The sequence below is a fragment of the Nannospalax galili genome, unplaced genomic scaffold, assembly GCF_000622305.1.
Source record: "Nannospalax galili isolate Female #2095 unplaced genomic scaffold, S.galili_v1.0 scaffold781, whole genome shotgun sequence".
In the NCBI taxonomy this organism is placed as follows: Eukaryota; Metazoa; Chordata; class Mammalia; order Rodentia; family Spalacidae; genus Nannospalax; species Nannospalax galili.
This window is the reverse complement of record NW_008346898.1, coordinates 4,287,333-4,304,997: the sequence shown is the minus strand read 5'-3', so window position 1 is coordinate 4,304,997 and position 17,665 is coordinate 4,287,333. Positions and strand designations below refer to the sequence as shown.

General features: G+C 41.1%; 1 protein-coding gene across 5 annotated transcripts in view; it reads right to left on the bottom strand.

Annotated features, from left to right (window-relative positions):
• Window positions 1-17,665, bottom strand: part of Map2k6 (mitogen-activated protein kinase kinase 6) — a 139,194-nt gene that overhangs the window by 24,057 nt on the left and 97,472 nt on the right. For all 5 annotated transcript variants that reach the window (XM_008843222.2, XM_029568387.1, XM_029568388.1 and 2 more), the window contains 5 exons: window positions 7,242-7,290; window positions 6,578-6,691; window positions 3,882-4,001; window positions 3,516-3,632; window positions 2,442-2,493 (listed from right to left, as the gene is read on the bottom strand). In XM_008843222.2, coding sequence (XP_008841444.1) covers window positions 2,442-2,493; window positions 3,516-3,632; window positions 3,882-4,001; window positions 6,578-6,691; window positions 7,242-7,290 — 452 coding nt within the window. The remainder of the gene's footprint in view (window positions 1-2,441; window positions 2,494-3,515; window positions 3,633-3,881; window positions 4,002-6,577; window positions 6,692-7,241; window positions 7,291-17,665) is intronic.

Sequence of the window (17,665 nt, the reverse complement as noted above, 5' to 3'; positions counted from 1 at the left end):
CAGCTCACAACAGCCTCTAATTCCAGCTCCAGGAGACACAGCACCCTCTTTGAGCCGCCACAGGCACCTGAACTTGGGTGGCACACACCCCGCACAGACACACACACATACACTTGAATAAAAATAAATCTTTTATTAAATTTTTGTGATTTTCATATAATATATTTTGCTGGTATTTAGATCCCCTCCCCCCATGGCCCCCTGCCCAATTTAATGTTCTCTCTCTCTCTCTCTCTCTCTCTCTCTCTCTCTCTCTCCATATATATATATATGTATGTGTGTGTGTGTGTGTGTGTGTCATATATATGACCTATAGAGTCTGAGTGATTTTATGAGATGACTAGATGGATAAAGAATAGGAAAAGATGGGTAAGCACATATTAGGCAGATGGATGAATAGATGAAGGGACCACAGGCCACTGCTGGGGAGATGGTTCAGCAAGTCAGAGCACTTGCTGTGTAAGCAGGAGGGCCTGAGTTCAAATCCCCAGAACCCACATGGAAATTTAGGCAAAACACATAGAGAATAAGAGGCTACAGCCTGCTCATCCCTGAATAGGACACCTCGATCAAACTTCTGCCTCCCAAGCTCAGGAATCAGTGCACAAGAGGGAGCTGAAAGGCTGTAAGAGCCGGAGGCACAAGGAAACGGAGTCTTCCGGACAGCTGGTCAGCTTTTCAGATGAACTCAGAGCAATGTTGACAGCGTGGACAAGTCCCACCTAAGCTCAAGGCAGATAAATCCCAGCATAGACATGGGGAAGTGGGTAAGAAACCCCAACCTTACCTCAATCAGTATTGGTGACCAATGGCTGCTGCGAGGGGAAGAGTTAGTCTCATGTAAGGCTGAGATTCTTGATGGGTTGCCCACCAGACTCCAGTGAATGAACCCACACCAAAGGGCATTTGGGGACACAAATTTGTCTCTATAGGTGCATATATATATAATGTAATATATAGATGAAATTGGGTGGGGAGGCTAGTAGGGGTGTGGAGATAGGGAGAGGATCTAAATATGTTCAAAATATATTGTATGAAATTAGCAAAAATTCAATTTAAAAAAGAGTCTAAAAAGTTAGTCATGGTCAGGGCTGAAGAGATGGCTCAGCGGTTAAGAGCACTGGCTGCACTTGCAAAGGACCCACGTTCAATTCCCAGCACCCACATGGCAGCTACAAACCATCCTTAACTCCAGTTCCAGGGGATCTGACACCCTCTTCTAACCTCCGCAGCATTGCATGACATGGGTGCACTCACATACATGCAGGCAATACATTCATACACATAAAATGAAAATAATAAATTAAAAAAAAAGTCATGGCCATGCACACCTGTTACCCCAGAGCTGTGAGAACGTGGGGAGATCTCCAGGGCTTGCTGACTAGTTCAGGGAGGGACCTTGTCTCAGGGACTAAGGCAGAAGAGTGACAGACACCTGATATGCTTGTCTGGCCTTCTCCGGTGCGTGCACCTGCACACATATTTGTGCATAAACCACACAGAGAGAGAGAGAGAGAGAGAGAGAGAGAGAGAGAGAGAGAGAGAGAGAGAAGTAAATGAAAACTACGAGGTAACAGGAAAAGAGGAAGGATGTAAGGAAGAGACCACTCATGTTCTCCCGCCTCCTGTAGCCTGGAAGGGCTCGGCTTTACAACAGAGTTTTCACATTTTAATACGCACAGAATCATCTGGGGTTCTTGTTAAGATTGTTAAGATACAGGGTCTGATTCATGCTGTGATGATGTGTTCTGTTTGTAACTACCTCCTCCTGCAGGATGCCCAGTACAAGATAAGTTTTCCTCCTGTCCTCTCAAATTCTCGATGATGCATCCAGAGTTCTGCTTGGTAATGGGCATTTTCTATTCCACTTAGGTTCACTGTAAAGGTCACCTTCTTATATTCTCAGCCAAGATAAAGAACAGCCATGGCTCTAGCCTGAATCTCAAGTGTCCTTCCAAAGCCCATGTGCTTAGTTAGCTTAGTGCTATTGGGAGATGCTGAAACCCTTAGGGCTTGGAGGGAGGTTTTAGGCCTATCCTGGAAGGGGATTGTTGGAGGTTGATCTCATCCCATGCCTTTCATTCTTGGCCAAAAAGTGAGTGGGCCTTTTCTGCAACATGGTCACATCATCATGCACTATCTCATCACAGGACAAAGGCAACAAGGCCCACAAACCATGGACTAACACCTCCAACACTGTGACCCAATATTAACCTTTCCTCTCTATCAACTGATTATGTCAGCTCATTTGTCATAGTAATAGATGACTCCACAATGACATATATTTTTATACAATCCCAAAGGAAAGCCCTTTAAGTTCTCCTGCCTGGCTCAATCCCACCCTCATCTATATAGGGAAAAGAGGGACAGGAAGGGAGACTCCAGGCAAAATAAATGAACTTATTAAAAGGAACCACCAAGAGAGCTCTATGGACACTTACCTCGATGAATAACGGATAGCTTACTATGTAAATGTTCTAAGGCTTTTACAATCTGCAAGAGAAACACAAAGTAGATTTATGGACTCCAATAAGAGAAAGAGATTGAATGTTGAGTATATCCAGGATTATTATCCCTGGCTTAAGGTTACTGAATGAGCTGCTTCCTCAAATAGTAGTGGTCCTATCCAGGAAGTCACCCACTTGGGGCTTTTCCCACCAGAGAAGACACTACCTTGTAGTGGTAGAGCCTTATTCATCTCTCAAGCATTTGTTTGTTTGTTTGTTTCCCCACCCTCCTGAGCCTCAATAGTCAATAAGGTAGCAGTCTTTTCTTTTCCTTGTGATCCCTTTTATTCCTTGGTATTGAAAAAAAAAAAAATTTAAAACTCTACAAATGAAAACTTGAACCAAAGTGTACCTATCAGAATACAGACATAGAGATGGATGTCCCAAAAGATAGATGTAATTTGGAAGCGGTGACAATGAGCTTTAATCATCAACTTCACATAATCTAGAATCTCCTGGAAAGAAAGTCTCAATGAAGGACTGTCTAGGTCAGGCTGGCCTATGGGCATGTCTGCTGGGGGACTATCTTGATTATGTTACTTGAGGTGGGAAGGCCTGCCCACTCTGGGTGGTGCTATTCCCTAGGCAGGGGCTTCTGGACTGTCTGAGAGTAAAGAAAGCAAGCTGCATGCTCTCATGAATTACCCTGTGGTCTTTGCTGTGGATGTGAGGAACCAGCTGCTTTAAGTTCCTGATGCCTTGAAGTCCCTGTAATGTTGGGATATGGCCCGGAACTGAAAGTCACAAAAATCCTTTCTCCCTTAGGTTATTTATTCAGGGTATTTTATCAGAGCAACAGGAAATAAAATGAAGATAGAGACCTTTACTAAGGTTTACCAACCAAGTCAGTGGCCTATCTACTGCACAGGGACTGGGAAAAAAAGCATTTATTTCTTCTTATGCTAATATATTCAGCATTCAACAGACGTATTGGATGTACTGAATGGTAGTTTACTCAAAGCCTAGATTTCCCCCATCCTCCTTAAATAGGGTTTATGGTATACTCACAGAAACGGCTATCTTCCCTAAGATATCCTCTGGAATTGTTTGGCCTTTATCAATAACTTGTTTGTAGAATTTATCTAGTGACGTATCCATAAGCTCCATGCAGATCCACACATCACCCTGGAGACCAAGAAGTTCAGGAACTGTCAGAATATGGAAAAGGAAGAAAGGAAGGAACAGGTAACAGTTCTCCTGAAGGACTAGTTCTTGCTTGCATTTTTGGAAGAAAGGGACATTTTCCCTTTGACATCTCGAGGTAATTTACAAGCAAGCAAGACCATCTCCCAAGAGCAGCCCAGCAGACAGCAGTGGGACTGGAAGACTAGAGACCCTTAAGTGTCTGTTCTTGGACGCTGAAGGATCACCTACCTCCCGAAACAGTGCGCCATAGAAGGTGACAGTAAACGGACAGTCCACTGTCCGCATGGAAACATCCAAATCCATCAGTAGCCGTTTCTGCTCCTGGCTATTGACCGTGGCCCGGATCCGCTGAATGGGAACATGTGGGAAATAGATGGTAACTGCTCTGATGAGACCATTTTAAAAACAGAGACCCTTGGGCTGGAGAGATGGTTCAAGTACTGCTTTTGCAGAGGACCTGAGCTAGGTTCCCAACACTTATGTCAGGCAGATCAGAACTGCCTGTAACTCCCTCCAGCTCCAGGAGCTCTGACACTTCTGCCCTCCTTACACATCTGTACTCACATGCACACACACCCCCACACAGCACACACATATACATAATTAGGAAACAAAATAAACCTTTTAAAAAAGCAGGGCTCCTACAGAGCAGCATCCTAACAAAATTCACATTATTGACAGCAAACTTCCTCACAGCATCCCTAAGGGTTAACTATTTGTAATGAATGAAAAGTAAGGAAGATGCTTAGGTATTTGTTTTCCTGACTAGACCCTGTTTAAAGTGAACCCCTAGTGTACTTCAGAGCGAGCAGCCATGCGCAAAGGCACTTCTGAGTTGCAAACACAATCTGCTTTATTGTTTGTGTCTGTTCAATGCAAAATGGTGATAATATTCGTGATTTCTGTTAATTTGAGGCCCCAAGGTAAAAAAAAAATAAAATAAAAGGGAAAAAAAGCCACTTTGGAGACAGCTTCAGTCAGCCTTCCTGTGCCTGAGGAATTCATTCTAGGATTAATTTGGGTAACAAAAGCCACAGATGCTCATGTCTCATAATTTAAAACAGTGTCATTGGGCATATATCTTCCTATGTACTAAAATTGCCTTTAGATGACTCATAATGTCTAACATAACATAAATACTAAGTAATGGTTGATGTGCTGTTTTGTTTAGAAAATAATGAAAAGAAGAAGCCTGTATACATTTGGTGCCATTATTTTTCCAAAATTTTGATCCATGGTTGATTGATCCACGAATGCAGATTCCAGGAATACAGAAAAGTGACTGTATTTGGAATAAACAGCAACTGTAAGAGACTCGGTTAGAACTTAGAAAACAGAAACAGAGACACCACCCGCTTCTATCCGGTACTTCTGAGAAGAAAATCCCGTCACCTCAGCAAACGGAGCCTTCCAGAAATGTGAGAAGCCACTCGATGACAGAACACAGTGGCACTAGGCCTTCATGCATTTTTCCTATTTGACAGTCATCAGAATAGACTGGATCATCTGCAAGCTAAGCGGATGAGACTCCATTCTACCAGAGTAAAGGAGTGTGCATCTCCAGCCAGTCCTTACTGAGGTCCAGCCTTTCTAACCTCTCCAGAGAAGTCAACTGCCTAAGATGGTCCCTGCATCTGTTTAAGACACACAGGCAGTACGGGCTGGGGAGATGGCTCAGCAGCTAAGAGCATTTCCTGCCCTTGCGGAGGCCCAAGGTCCTAGGATCTACGTGGTGGATAACAACTGCCTGTATTTCCAGTTCAAGAGGATTTGACACTCTCTTTTGACCTCTGCAAGCACTTCACGCATGTGGTGCACCTACATAAATGCAAGCAAAATAACTCATACACATAAAATAAAAATAAAATCTTTAAAAAACCAGATATGCAGGCAGATTCCAAACTTTTGCCCATAGCGCATATACCATCAACTCTAGATACATTTTGCTCTCCTTTTCCACAAATGGAGAAAATGTTTTCTCTCAAGTTTGGTTTCTTGATTTTCAAGGACAGTTCTTTAAAAAGCAACATAGGGGGCTGGAGAGATGGCTCAGCAGTTAAGACCACTGGCTGCAGAGGACCCAAATTCAATTCCCAGCACCTACATGGTGGGTAACAGCTGTCCATAACTAGTTCCAGGAGAATTTGATGCTTCTTCTGACCTCCTCAGGCATTGCATGACATGTGTGCACTTACATACCTTCAGGCAATACACTCATATATATAAAATAAACACAATAAATATTAAAATAATAACAATAAAAAGCAATATAATGCATAATTAAAGAGGTCTTTGTTTAGATGCTGATTTGATAAAAAACAAAAGAATAGCAACACTTTGAGATAATTAAGGAAACTTTAATTTGGACCTGGGATTAAATGAGGTCTTTAAAGTATCATTAAGTGTTTTAAATGTAATTAGTGACATGGTAGTTCCATCAAAAGATTAAAAATTAGAACTAGGGAGATGGCTCAGCATCTAAGAGCACTTGCTGCTCTTGAAGGCCTGTAGTTCGGTTTCCAGCATCCATTTTAGCTAGCTCACAGCCATCTGTAATTCCAGGTCCAGGGAACTGATGCCCTCTTCTGACCTCTGAGGGGACCTGCATGCATAGACATACACACAGACACAGACACAGACACAGACAGACAGACAGACACACACACACACACACACACACATTTTCTTTACTCTTTAAAAAATTAAAAATGGGGAAATAGAGAAGACTTAGAAAATAAAAAGTAGACACAATACATCCTGAGAAAGCTTCTTCCTCACAGAGAGAAATAGTGTTCCATACAAAGAATATTTATTTTTTATTCTTTGAAGACTATTTTGCTACTGTGAAAAGGACCAGTTCACATCTCAGATGGACAGATGCAGGAAATGAAAATATAAAACACTTCAGGGACCGTCGACTCTACCTTCACCGCCATGATCTGCCCACTGGGCACGTGCCGCATCTTCTCCACCACTCCGTACGCCCCTCGTCCCAACTCCACTATAGGCTCCAAGTCATCTGCCTTCACCTCGAAGTTCTGTAAGAGGGAAAGTTAGTCAGGTAAGAGGAAAGTGAAAACTACCCTGGGTACCAAGTATGTTATCCTTCGGTTTCTCCCAATATCTTAAACTTGTGATTGGGTCACAACTTTTCCTAGCACATCATGATGCCTCTAAAGCAACAAGCCAGGGAAGCATGGGCTCCCAGGATCGACTACCTGCATGTCCACAAAAGACCCAACTCCATCTAACTCAGCTTTCAAACGCACAGCTAAGGCTATCTACACTGCAGTTCTTATAGCTCTAACACTGACTAATGGCAACGAGATATGTATGGCTTTGAGAAACACCCTCACAAGAGATCCATCTTCTCCCTGAAAAGGTCTTTCCTTAGAACCACAATAGCCTGATTTCAATTTTCAATTCAAAATAGCAAAAGTACCATGAGTCAGTTCTCTTTAAAGTCAAAACCTTTTTTGGTCCATCCCCTGACATCCCGCTACAGGAAATAAAATTTTCAGTGTTCAGTTGGGAATGCTGATATATGATGTGGTCAAAGTATCAATCAGTAATTGTGACTTTTCTCACCTGATTTCCAATAGAAATACAAGCCTTGGAATCTAAGTCTCGAGGTGGCCTAGGAAGGATAAGGGAGAAAAGAAGAAAAATGAGATATTTAGCCAGCTATGTCCTCCCCGAATCATGCAGCCAGGGAGATTTGTCCTCAGGAAGCGGGTGCAAGTTCATGAATAAAGTAAAACAGCCTGACATTGGGAACAGGATGGAACTTGGAAAATGCATTTGGGTTTCAATCACCTCATGTCCTTGAGCATCTACGTCTTCTTTAGCACGGAGACATTGCTACGCGTACCTTGTGCGGCAGGAATGAGTACCAAATGACATATTTCAAGTAAAATCCTACAATAAATATTCAGTAACTAGGAACTGAATGTATCACATAGACCACAGCTTCCTAAACTGTGGGTGGCATCCTCGTGTCATACAACTGTGGTGGCTGTGGAAATATGGCAATAGTAAAAGGTTTCTGAACACACAGTAAAAATTAATTCAGAATCAAACACGTAATGACTCTGAGGTGTTTCCAGCATCACTCACCTGTGTTGCATGGAATAACTTCACTGCAGCCTTGGTTCTGAACACAAAATATGTACACTCTTTACTGCGTGCGCTGTCACGCACCACGGAACATGGATGAACACTGCCTGAGACACGTTGGCTCAGATTCCAGACAATGATAGTATTAACTGCAGTGTTTTCACTGGATACACAAACCTTTCTGATTTTTTTAGAAACATAATGGTTTGTGGTGGGAAATAAAGACTTTAATATTGTCCTACTGTTAGTGTTTAAGTATCAAATTAGTATCTTTTTATTATACGGTATGGTATTACAATATTTAATTTTAAAGCTTGCTGAGTTGCTGAGTTGTGTTTCATAAAACAGTTGTTAAATATATTAGACTTGAAACTAGTACAGAATCTCCAACACTTTCTGAAATGGCCCTAAACTTACTACTGCTATTTTGTACTACATATTTATGCTAAGTGGCATTCTCAGCACTGATAATTACAAGATCAAAGCATCAACTCTGAAAAAATGTTGAAGATGTGCTACATCCTACCATATCAATTATTCAGCCAAGATTTAATTGTTTATGGAAAAATAAATGAGCATCATCTATCTCATCAGCATGCAAATTTATTTTTGTCTTTCATGAATAATAAAATTCTATGTGTGTCAAAGAATTATTTTAAAATAAATATATATTTATCATTTTTAACAGTAACTCTTCAGTTTGTTGTCCTCTCTGCTTGGAGTCACATAAAAACTGTTGGAAGACTGCAGACAGGGTTCAACAGTTAAAAGCACTTGCTGTTCTTTCAGAGGACCCACATTCAGTCCCCAGGCTCCATATTAGGAGACTCACAACTTCTGGCCTCCACAGCCACCTCACATGTACAAACCTATACATAGACACACACACACACATACATACAATTAAAAATGAAATAAGTCTTTAATAATTGTTGGGCAAAGGCTGGGTATGGTGGTACACACCTTTAATCCCAGAACTCAGGAGGCACAGGCATGTGGATTTCTGTGTTCAAGGCCAGCCTGGTCTACATAGTAAGTTTTAGGGTAGCCAGGGCTACATAGTAACAACCTGTCTCAAAAAAAAATGTTAGGCAAAAAGGGGTCACGAGTGGGAAAAGTTTAAGAATTGATGCTATAGTGATAAGCTTCAAACTTGCCCTTTCATTCAAAAGCACCAATATAGTCAATTATTTCATCACCTTTCCAACAACTGATCTTTCAAAATAGAAACAACTGGCATATGGTCCTGCTTACTCACCAAATGAATAGAACACAGGGACTCCAGGGGACTCCAAAATACTATAGTACTCTCTGCCTGGTTGGATGAACAAAGGTCTTAAGGAGGTGGTCACAAAGAACTCAGGTCTCCTGATTTCCATCTCAAGATTCTTTTGGTTCCACCAGACCATCACATCCGGCAACATTTCCTCTCTATTTTGAGAACAGTCTATGAGGAGTCATGGTAGGACCCTGAGGTTTGCTGACTGTGTCTCCACCGTGAGCTCTGGTTTCTCTAACCCCACTGTTCTCAGTCAGTAGCAGTCTACTGAAGAAAAGATGTTTGGCTTTGGCTGTGCACCTAACCAGGAGCTGAAAAAGGCACTTTCTTGAAATAATTGCTCCAAAAGTCTGGAGGCAAAATGAAGACATGCCAAGAAATAGAGTTAACATGAGAGAGTGAATGTAACAGGTAGAGGATGAAGCCAACGGGCCCTGGACCACCTTTACCAAGAGCAAACTGCTTAGCAACTCCAGTCTCCTAGGATGCACATTCTTGCCAGAACTGTGTGCCAGACAAAATAAAGGGAAATAGAGGAGGAGAGAACGAAGTGAACATGGAGGAAAGAGTCCAGCTAATGACCCTCCCCACCCTAATGAGTTATTTTTCTTTCCCTTCTGATAAAACCAAATGTGTATTGATAAGAACAAAGTAGGAATATAAACACAGATATGAGTATCAATCTAAGACTCTCATGGCATGCCTTGCTCACTTCAAAATCTCCTCAATTTGCACAGGACACTGAAAGAGTTTCTAGTCTAACCTCAAACTGGATATTGGGAGGGAGAGAAAATAAAACAAAATGAGACCGTTGTGCACACATACGTCACGAAGCTGGAGTGTATACTGTGTTTCTGAGCAGGCAATTTTCCTTCAGAAAAGCTTTCCTCCCATAGCCAACATCATACTAAATGGGGAAAAATGGAAAGTATTCCCATTAAAATCAGGAACAAGACAAGAACGTCCACTCTCTCCATTCCTGTTCAATACAGTACTTGAGGTATTAGCTAGAGCAGTAAGACAAATGATAGAGATAAAGGGAATACAAATTGGAAAGAAGTCAAATTATTTTTATTAGCAGACGATAAGATTCTATACATAAAGAATCCTAAAGACTCCACCAGAAAACTTCTAGAGCTGATAAATACATTCAGCAAAGTAGCAGGGTATAAAATCAACCCAAAATCAGTAACTTTCCTACACACCAACAACAAACATACTGAGAAAGAAATCAGGAAATGATTCCAATCCCAATAGCCTCAAAATCCATAAAATATCTTGGAATAAATCTAACAAAGAATGTGAAGGACCTGTACAATAAAAGCTTTAATACACTGAAGAAAGAAATTGAAGAAGACACCCAAAGTTGAAAAGAACGTCCATGCTCATGGATCAGTAGGATTAATATTGTGAAAATGGTCATCCTACCAAAAGCAATCTACAAATTCAATGCCATACCATTTAAATTCCAACACAATTCTTCACAAAAAAAAAATTGAAAAAAAAAATCTTAACACAAAAATCCCAGGATATCTAAAACAATCCTGAACAATAAAAGAACTATTGGAGCCATTACCATCCTTGATCTCAAATTATACTACAGAACTATGGTAATGAAAACATCATGGTACTGGCATAGAAACAGAAACATTCATCAGTGGAATAGAACTGACAACCAAGACTTAAATCCACACATTTATAACCATCTAATTTTGGACAAAGGGGTCAAAAATACAGACTGGAGAACAGACAGTACGTTCAATGGACAGCGCGGGCCAGACTGGGTAGACGCATGTAGAAGAATGAAACTAGATCCGTAACTCTCACAATACAAAGACCTCAACTCTAAATGGATCAAGGACCTCAACATATGACCAAATACCCTGAATCACATAGAGGAGAAAGTGGGAAATACATTGGAACCTGTAGGCACAGGAAAGGACTTTCTGCACAGGACTTCTCTACCGCAAGCATTAGGTCCAACAATTAGCAAAGGGACCATAGAAACTTAAAGGCTTCTGTACACCACCAACTTTCGAGTGAAGAGTCAACCTACATGATGGGGGGGGGGTCTTTACCAGCTATACCTCTGACAGAGGATTAGTATCTAGAATATACAAAGAATTCAAAAAAATTAAACATTAAAAAAAATTAAAAATAGGATGGGGAACAGAAGAGGAGTTCTCTAAAAATGAAATATAAATGGCTGAGAATGCTTTTTTAAATGCTCAATGTCTTTACTCATCAGGGAAAAGCAGATTAAAACCGCTTTAAGATCTCATCTTATGTAACTCCCAGAAGGCAAAGATCCAAATAACAAATGACAACAAACACTGCCGAGGATGTGGAGAAAAGGAAACTCTTATCCACTGTTGGTGGGAGTGAAAACTAGTACGGTCATTATGGAAATCAGTGTGGAGATTCCTCGAAAGGCTTGAAATTGATTTAATATATGGCCCAGCCATACCACTCCTGGGCATATAGCCAAAAGGCTCTATACCCTACTACTGAAATACCTGTTCATCCATATTCATTGCTTCCCTTTTCATAACGGCCAGAAATTGGAAACAACCTAGATGTCCATTAGATGATGAATGGATAATGAAGGTGTGGTCCATATACACAGTGGAATACTTGTCAGCTCTTTAAAAAGATGAAATTCGCAGGTATGTGAACAGAACTAGAAGCACTCATCCTGAGTGAGATAACTCAGACTTTGAAAGACAATGGCACATGTTCTCTCTCATAGCTGGATACTAGCTTTAAAATCTTAGATATGCATGCTTCAATTTGAAAATTCTAAGAGGTCAAAAAATATAATAAATAACCACAGGTGAGGAGCAGGCTTCTTCAGAAGAGGTGGTAGAATGCAATGACACAAAGGGGAAAAGGGACTGTTAAGGGAGGATGGGTTAAATGGGGTAGGGAATGGGAGGGCAGGACAGAAGAGAGAGTAAGGGGGAGGATAAGTAACACTAGAGGCCTTTAGGAAAAGTCATATGGAAACCTACCACTACAGAAGCTTCTTAAAGTGTAGATAGTAAAAAGAGACAGAAAAGAGTCACCCAATAACAGGTGGTCACTACTTCTTCTAGGCAACATAGGTTAACAAAATAAAACCTCAATGCCAAGAATGGACTCCTTCTCTAGAAGCTGTTGACCAGGGATCCCATAGACCCTCAAACAATACTGGCCATTGCCCCTAATCATGGTAACCCACAAGAACTGGATGGTAAGACAGTATTGCAGAAAGCACTACATATATTATCTGCAGGAAAAACAAGGAGAAATTAAGCTGGTGCTGACTTCAGAGCCTCATCGCTACTAGCTAGTGTTCATAGTCCTGGAAGGTGCTATGCATGCAACCAGAAGGAAAAAGTAATCATCAACCTTACCCAGCTGTGAATCCTGTGAACTATATAATAATACCTGGTCTGTAAGATATGCCTATCAGTGTAATAGACTTTAAGGTCTGCTTCACAGGATGGAGCCCATACCTGACACTGATATCAGGCATAGGAACCTGAGGCTACACAGGTCACAGGACATAGGGGAGAACCTAATAATAGTTTTCTACTAAATAAGTATCATATTAAACTGATGCCTAATGACTTGCTGTTATACCCATAGATTAATGCATCTCTCCATTCTCACCAGAATAGTTTCCTTATGGAGCAGATGGTGATTAACACAGAAACCAACAACTAGCTGATGTACAGAGAACAAGAGGTTACACAGTGCTTACACCTGAATAGGGTACCTATACCAATGTTCTGCCTCCCAAGGCTTGGGGATCATTATGGAAGGGGGAAGAAAGATTGCAAGAGTAGAGGAGGTGGATGACCACAGGAAACAGAGTTTTCCAGACAGATGATCAGTTACTCATATGAATTCACAGCAACTGTCATAGCATGTACAAATCTCATGCAAGTTCAAACCAGACAAAATCCCAGAATAGACATGAAAAACTGAGTAAGAAACCCCAATCTAACCTAAGGAAATTGTGGCTACAGATGGCTACTGGGAGGAGAAGACACAGTCTCTTTCAAGAATGGGACTCGTGGTAGGTTAACCAGGCTCCAGTGGATGAACTCCTACTGAAGGACATTTGGGGACATAAATTAGAATCTATAAACCTTATTTTATATAGAGGACATTCTATTGTGCCGGAGAGGGATAAGAGGAGGTGTAGAGAGGGAAGGGGATCTAAATACTATCACATTATATTGTATGGAAAAATTCAAGTAAAAAATAAGAAAGAAAACAGAAAGAAAAGTGTTCCGGATCAACAGTTAAGAGCACTGGTTGTTCTTGCAGAAGACCCGGGTTCAAATCCCAGCACCCACATGGTGGCTAACAACCATCCGTAACTCCAGTTCCAGGGGATCCAACATCCTCTTCTGTCCTCCATGGGCACTTCACAACTTGGGTGCATTTACAGGCATGCAGGCATAACACTCAAACACATAAAATAAATAAAAAGAGTTTCTTTAATTATGTGTTTGTGTCTGAAAGTAATACATACACATGAGTAGGTGCCTGTAGAAGACAGAAGAGGGTGTTGGATTCCCTGCAGCTGGAGTTACAGGCAGCTGTGAATCACCAGAAATGGGTTCTGGGAACCCAACTTGGGTCCTATATAAGAGAAGCAAGTCCTCATAAAGACTGGGCCTGCGGCCCCCAATTTCTCATTCCTATAACAGCCAAGGTGCTTTTCCCCAGTTGTCACGGGTTGCACTAATTGTAACAGCCCTTTGAGGTAGAGGCAACTGTAACTTGAAACACAGGAGTAACACAAATAACAGTGATAAAATAATACCATAACCTTCTGCAACTACCCAGCACCCTGCCTCGGTAAAGTATGCAGGAAAAGGAAAGTCACTAATTATTTGGAGCTATGTCTTTTCTCTTGCCAAACTTTGAGGGCATTGGACAAGACCTCTTCCAGATGTAATATTTTGTATTGTAAACCATGGCTTGCCTGGGGTCCAGCCATGAAGGATTAAAAGACAAGCAACAGATGCCATTGTGGACTATTATAGCCTAAAATATTTACTGTCTGGCCTTGCCAAAGGTTGGCTGCCCCTGACTCTGTACTCCATTTAAGTGTCACCTCGATCTAACAGGACATGGCAATGCTTTCCTAATGAAGGAAAATGAAATTATAAAACACTTGGTGAGTTTCCTGAAGACATCTCATTGTCAGAGGAGCTGAAAAAAAGTCAAGTCACCTACACCTCAGGAAGAGGAAGAGAAATTAGAAAAGTAAGGAAAGCGGTTCACCCACTCCCATGATTACCATGCAAGTCTAATTGGCTCAAGCAATAGGTTCCTAATACCCAGGACTCCACGAATGGAAATGATTAATCCGCCCAAGCCTCAGGCCTCCAGCTTCAATAAACCTGCCAAAAGCATCAAACGATGAAGCCAAGACTGACAGCTCAGGTTGAATTAGTCGACACTGGGCTCCCTGTCCAGGGCTGGGCAGACTAGTTTGCCTGAGGAGGTGAGATTCGGCAGGAAGTTTAAACCTTGGATGGCTATTCTACTCAATTATTCGATATTTTATTCCTCTGGGGAAAGAACCAAGCTTATTACAAAATGCTTTCCCTGGAAGACCAAAGGTCACTTAAGACTAGTATTTTATAACAATGCCCTTACTGGCCTAGTTTAATAATTACTTATTTATTTACAATCCTATACAAGTAATCAGTTCATTGGTTTCTGTTACACATATTATTCATTTATTTAATCAGTCTTATTAAGGACCCACTTGGGCCAGAGAACGTGCCAGATCATTTACATGAAATAGCTTCTTTAATTTTTGTAACACTCAGAGGCGTTTTAGCTCTACTTCAGGGCAAAGAATTGGTAATGAAAGACAAACGACTTAAGATCACTCAATGAGATGACAGCATTAGATTCCAGAGCTACACCATGAGTTCCCACTACAGAGGTCAAAGATCCTGCTTTACTAGCCAAGAAACATTTGGCCACAGTCTCACTCAGGCTACTGTACGGGTTGCCTAAGAAGATAGCTTAGTCTCCAGCATCCCTAGGTTTATATGTCTTGTCTACTTAGAGGCTGTTCCATAATAATAAACAACTTGAAGCTATCTTTCACTGAAGACCAAGCACCGGGATATGGATGAAGACATCTAATCTTCAAAACAATCACATCACTATTTAGTCCTAAAGCTTGATGCAACTAGGTATCTTGCCTAAGGCATTCAAGTAGTGAAGCTTAGATCCCAAATACGAGCTTAGTGGTACAGCTAGGCTGAAGGACTCTGCACTAAGCATCTGACCCTTACATAGTTCTGCTGTCTTTTTTTCAAGTGAGTAAGAACAACTTCTCTTGAAGACGGTTAAATGAAATGATAATTATTAGCCTAGAGTTGATTTTGAACTAGTTACTACCAATCAAGAACGGGAACAGCAGGGAACCCTTAAGCAAAGACAGGCTGGCATCAGTAGCTCGAAGAATGAGTTCAAGCAATGGGTCCATGCAGACTGACCTAAAGAATGAAGGCCTGAGGACCAGAGTGATGGCTCAGCTGTTAAGAGCATCGACTGCTCTTGCAGAGGACCCAGGATCAATTCCCAGCACCCACATAGTGGCTGACAAGCATTCAGAACTCCAGCTCAGGAGAATCTGATGCCCTCCTCTTTCTTCCACAAGCACTACATGAGATGGACGCACTCACATACACACAGGTAATACACGCATATCCATAAAATAAAAATAAGAAATAAAATATTTTTTAAAAAGAATGAAGCTCTGTCCCAGGCTTTCGATTTTCTTGTAGCAGGGCAGGAAGAGGAAACGGATAGATGGTAAGAACACCAAGCCAGTCTCAAACAACAGCCAAGAAAGTTATGTGGAAGCTCTATCTTTAGAGGTCAAATTAAGGCTCAGTAATAATAAATACCAAGATTCTATGAGCTCAAACAGTAAAGTCCGTCAAAATGAAGTGATGCTCCTGAGTTTGTACAGTGAAACCGTAAAGTGTATTAAAAGTATACTCCAAGAGGAAGGAACAAACTGGAAGCTACTTTTACCCTTGCCTGGGTTCTAACTCTTTTGTTAATACCAAGGAATGCTTTCAAAAATTCTTAATTTACAGAAAATGAGCATGTATTAGGAAAAGGTAAATAACAAGAATTTTAAAGAAAAGGATTGTAAGACAGCTGGATGGTTGACATATAATATCTTTGTTATTTTTATAGCACATGCTAGGCAAGAAATCTACCAGTGAATTACATCCTCAGCCCAAAATAAAAAACAGCTTTAGGAAAAAGCACAAAATAAGAGCAGAAAAGCAGCAATGTCAAAAACAAGAAATCAACAGAACAAGGCTGATTAAAGAAATCAATACAATTTGTTTTATATTTTATTTATTATTTTTATTTTATTTTGATTTTATGTGTGTAAATACACCTGTGTCATGCAATGTCCTCGGAGGTCAGAAGAGGGTGTCGGATGCCCTGGACCTGGAGTTATGGACAATTGTTAGCTGCCATATGGGTGTTGAGAATCAAACCCGGGTCCTCTGCAAGAGCGGCCAGTGCTCTTAACCGCTGAGTCAATTCTCCAGCCCCATAAATCAATATAATTTATGACATAAGCAAAACTAACAAAGAGAAAAAGAAGGGAGATGTGAATTACCAACATCAGGGGTGTAAACAGTGTATCACAATGGACCCTGCAGTCACTGGAAGGGTAACAAGAAAATGTAACAGCTCGGTCTCCCATAAATTTGGCTGCTTAGAAGAAACAGACCAACTCTTCAATAAAAAAACCACAAAGTACCAATTAAAAGAAACAAACTAACTCTTCAAAGACAAAAACTTCCAAGAGTCAACCATGATTAAACAGATCATCTGAGTAATCCTTATCTGTTAGAGGAATTGAATTTGTAATTAAAACATTCCAGGAAAAATATATCAGGCATATCTTGTTTCACTGGAAAATTTTAGCAAGCATTCAAAGAATTAACAACATTTTATACAAGGTGTTGTATAGGCCCATCCTCCAACAGACAGACACCATCTTCCCAAGCTTGGTTGCATCTGCTTGCCTAGGATCAGCACACCTGAGCTTGTTAACTGTCACAACTCCACAGAAAGGAGGGGCAGAGGGGATCATGGGACACTCCCAACCAACCAGGGGGCCCCTCGTTGCACATGGCCTGGGAAAGAGGAGGGTAGGTAGGCTGGGGAAGCCTAGGAGATGTGCTCTTGCTATTTTATGTAGCTATGGGGAAGTCAGCACCCTTACTTGGGTGAAGACTTTCCAGTGCGGCCTTAGGTGGGGGCACCTATACTCCTGTAAATCTCTCCTACTACACTCCAAGTAAGCCCAATAAACTCACTGGTTTCCCAGAGTGTCGTTTGGTGAAACCATACCTCGGTTTGTCTTTGAGACCAAGGGAGGAGGGAACAGATGTTGTTCACAACCCCTAAGAAGGAATTTTAGCCACACAAGGTCTACCAGAAGTAAAAAAATGAAACGCTTATTGTCAAATCATTCTTATGAGATCAGTATTATCTTAGCATTCAAAGCAGACAAAAAGGCATAAACATCTGTCATGAACTTTTGTGTAAACATCATGAA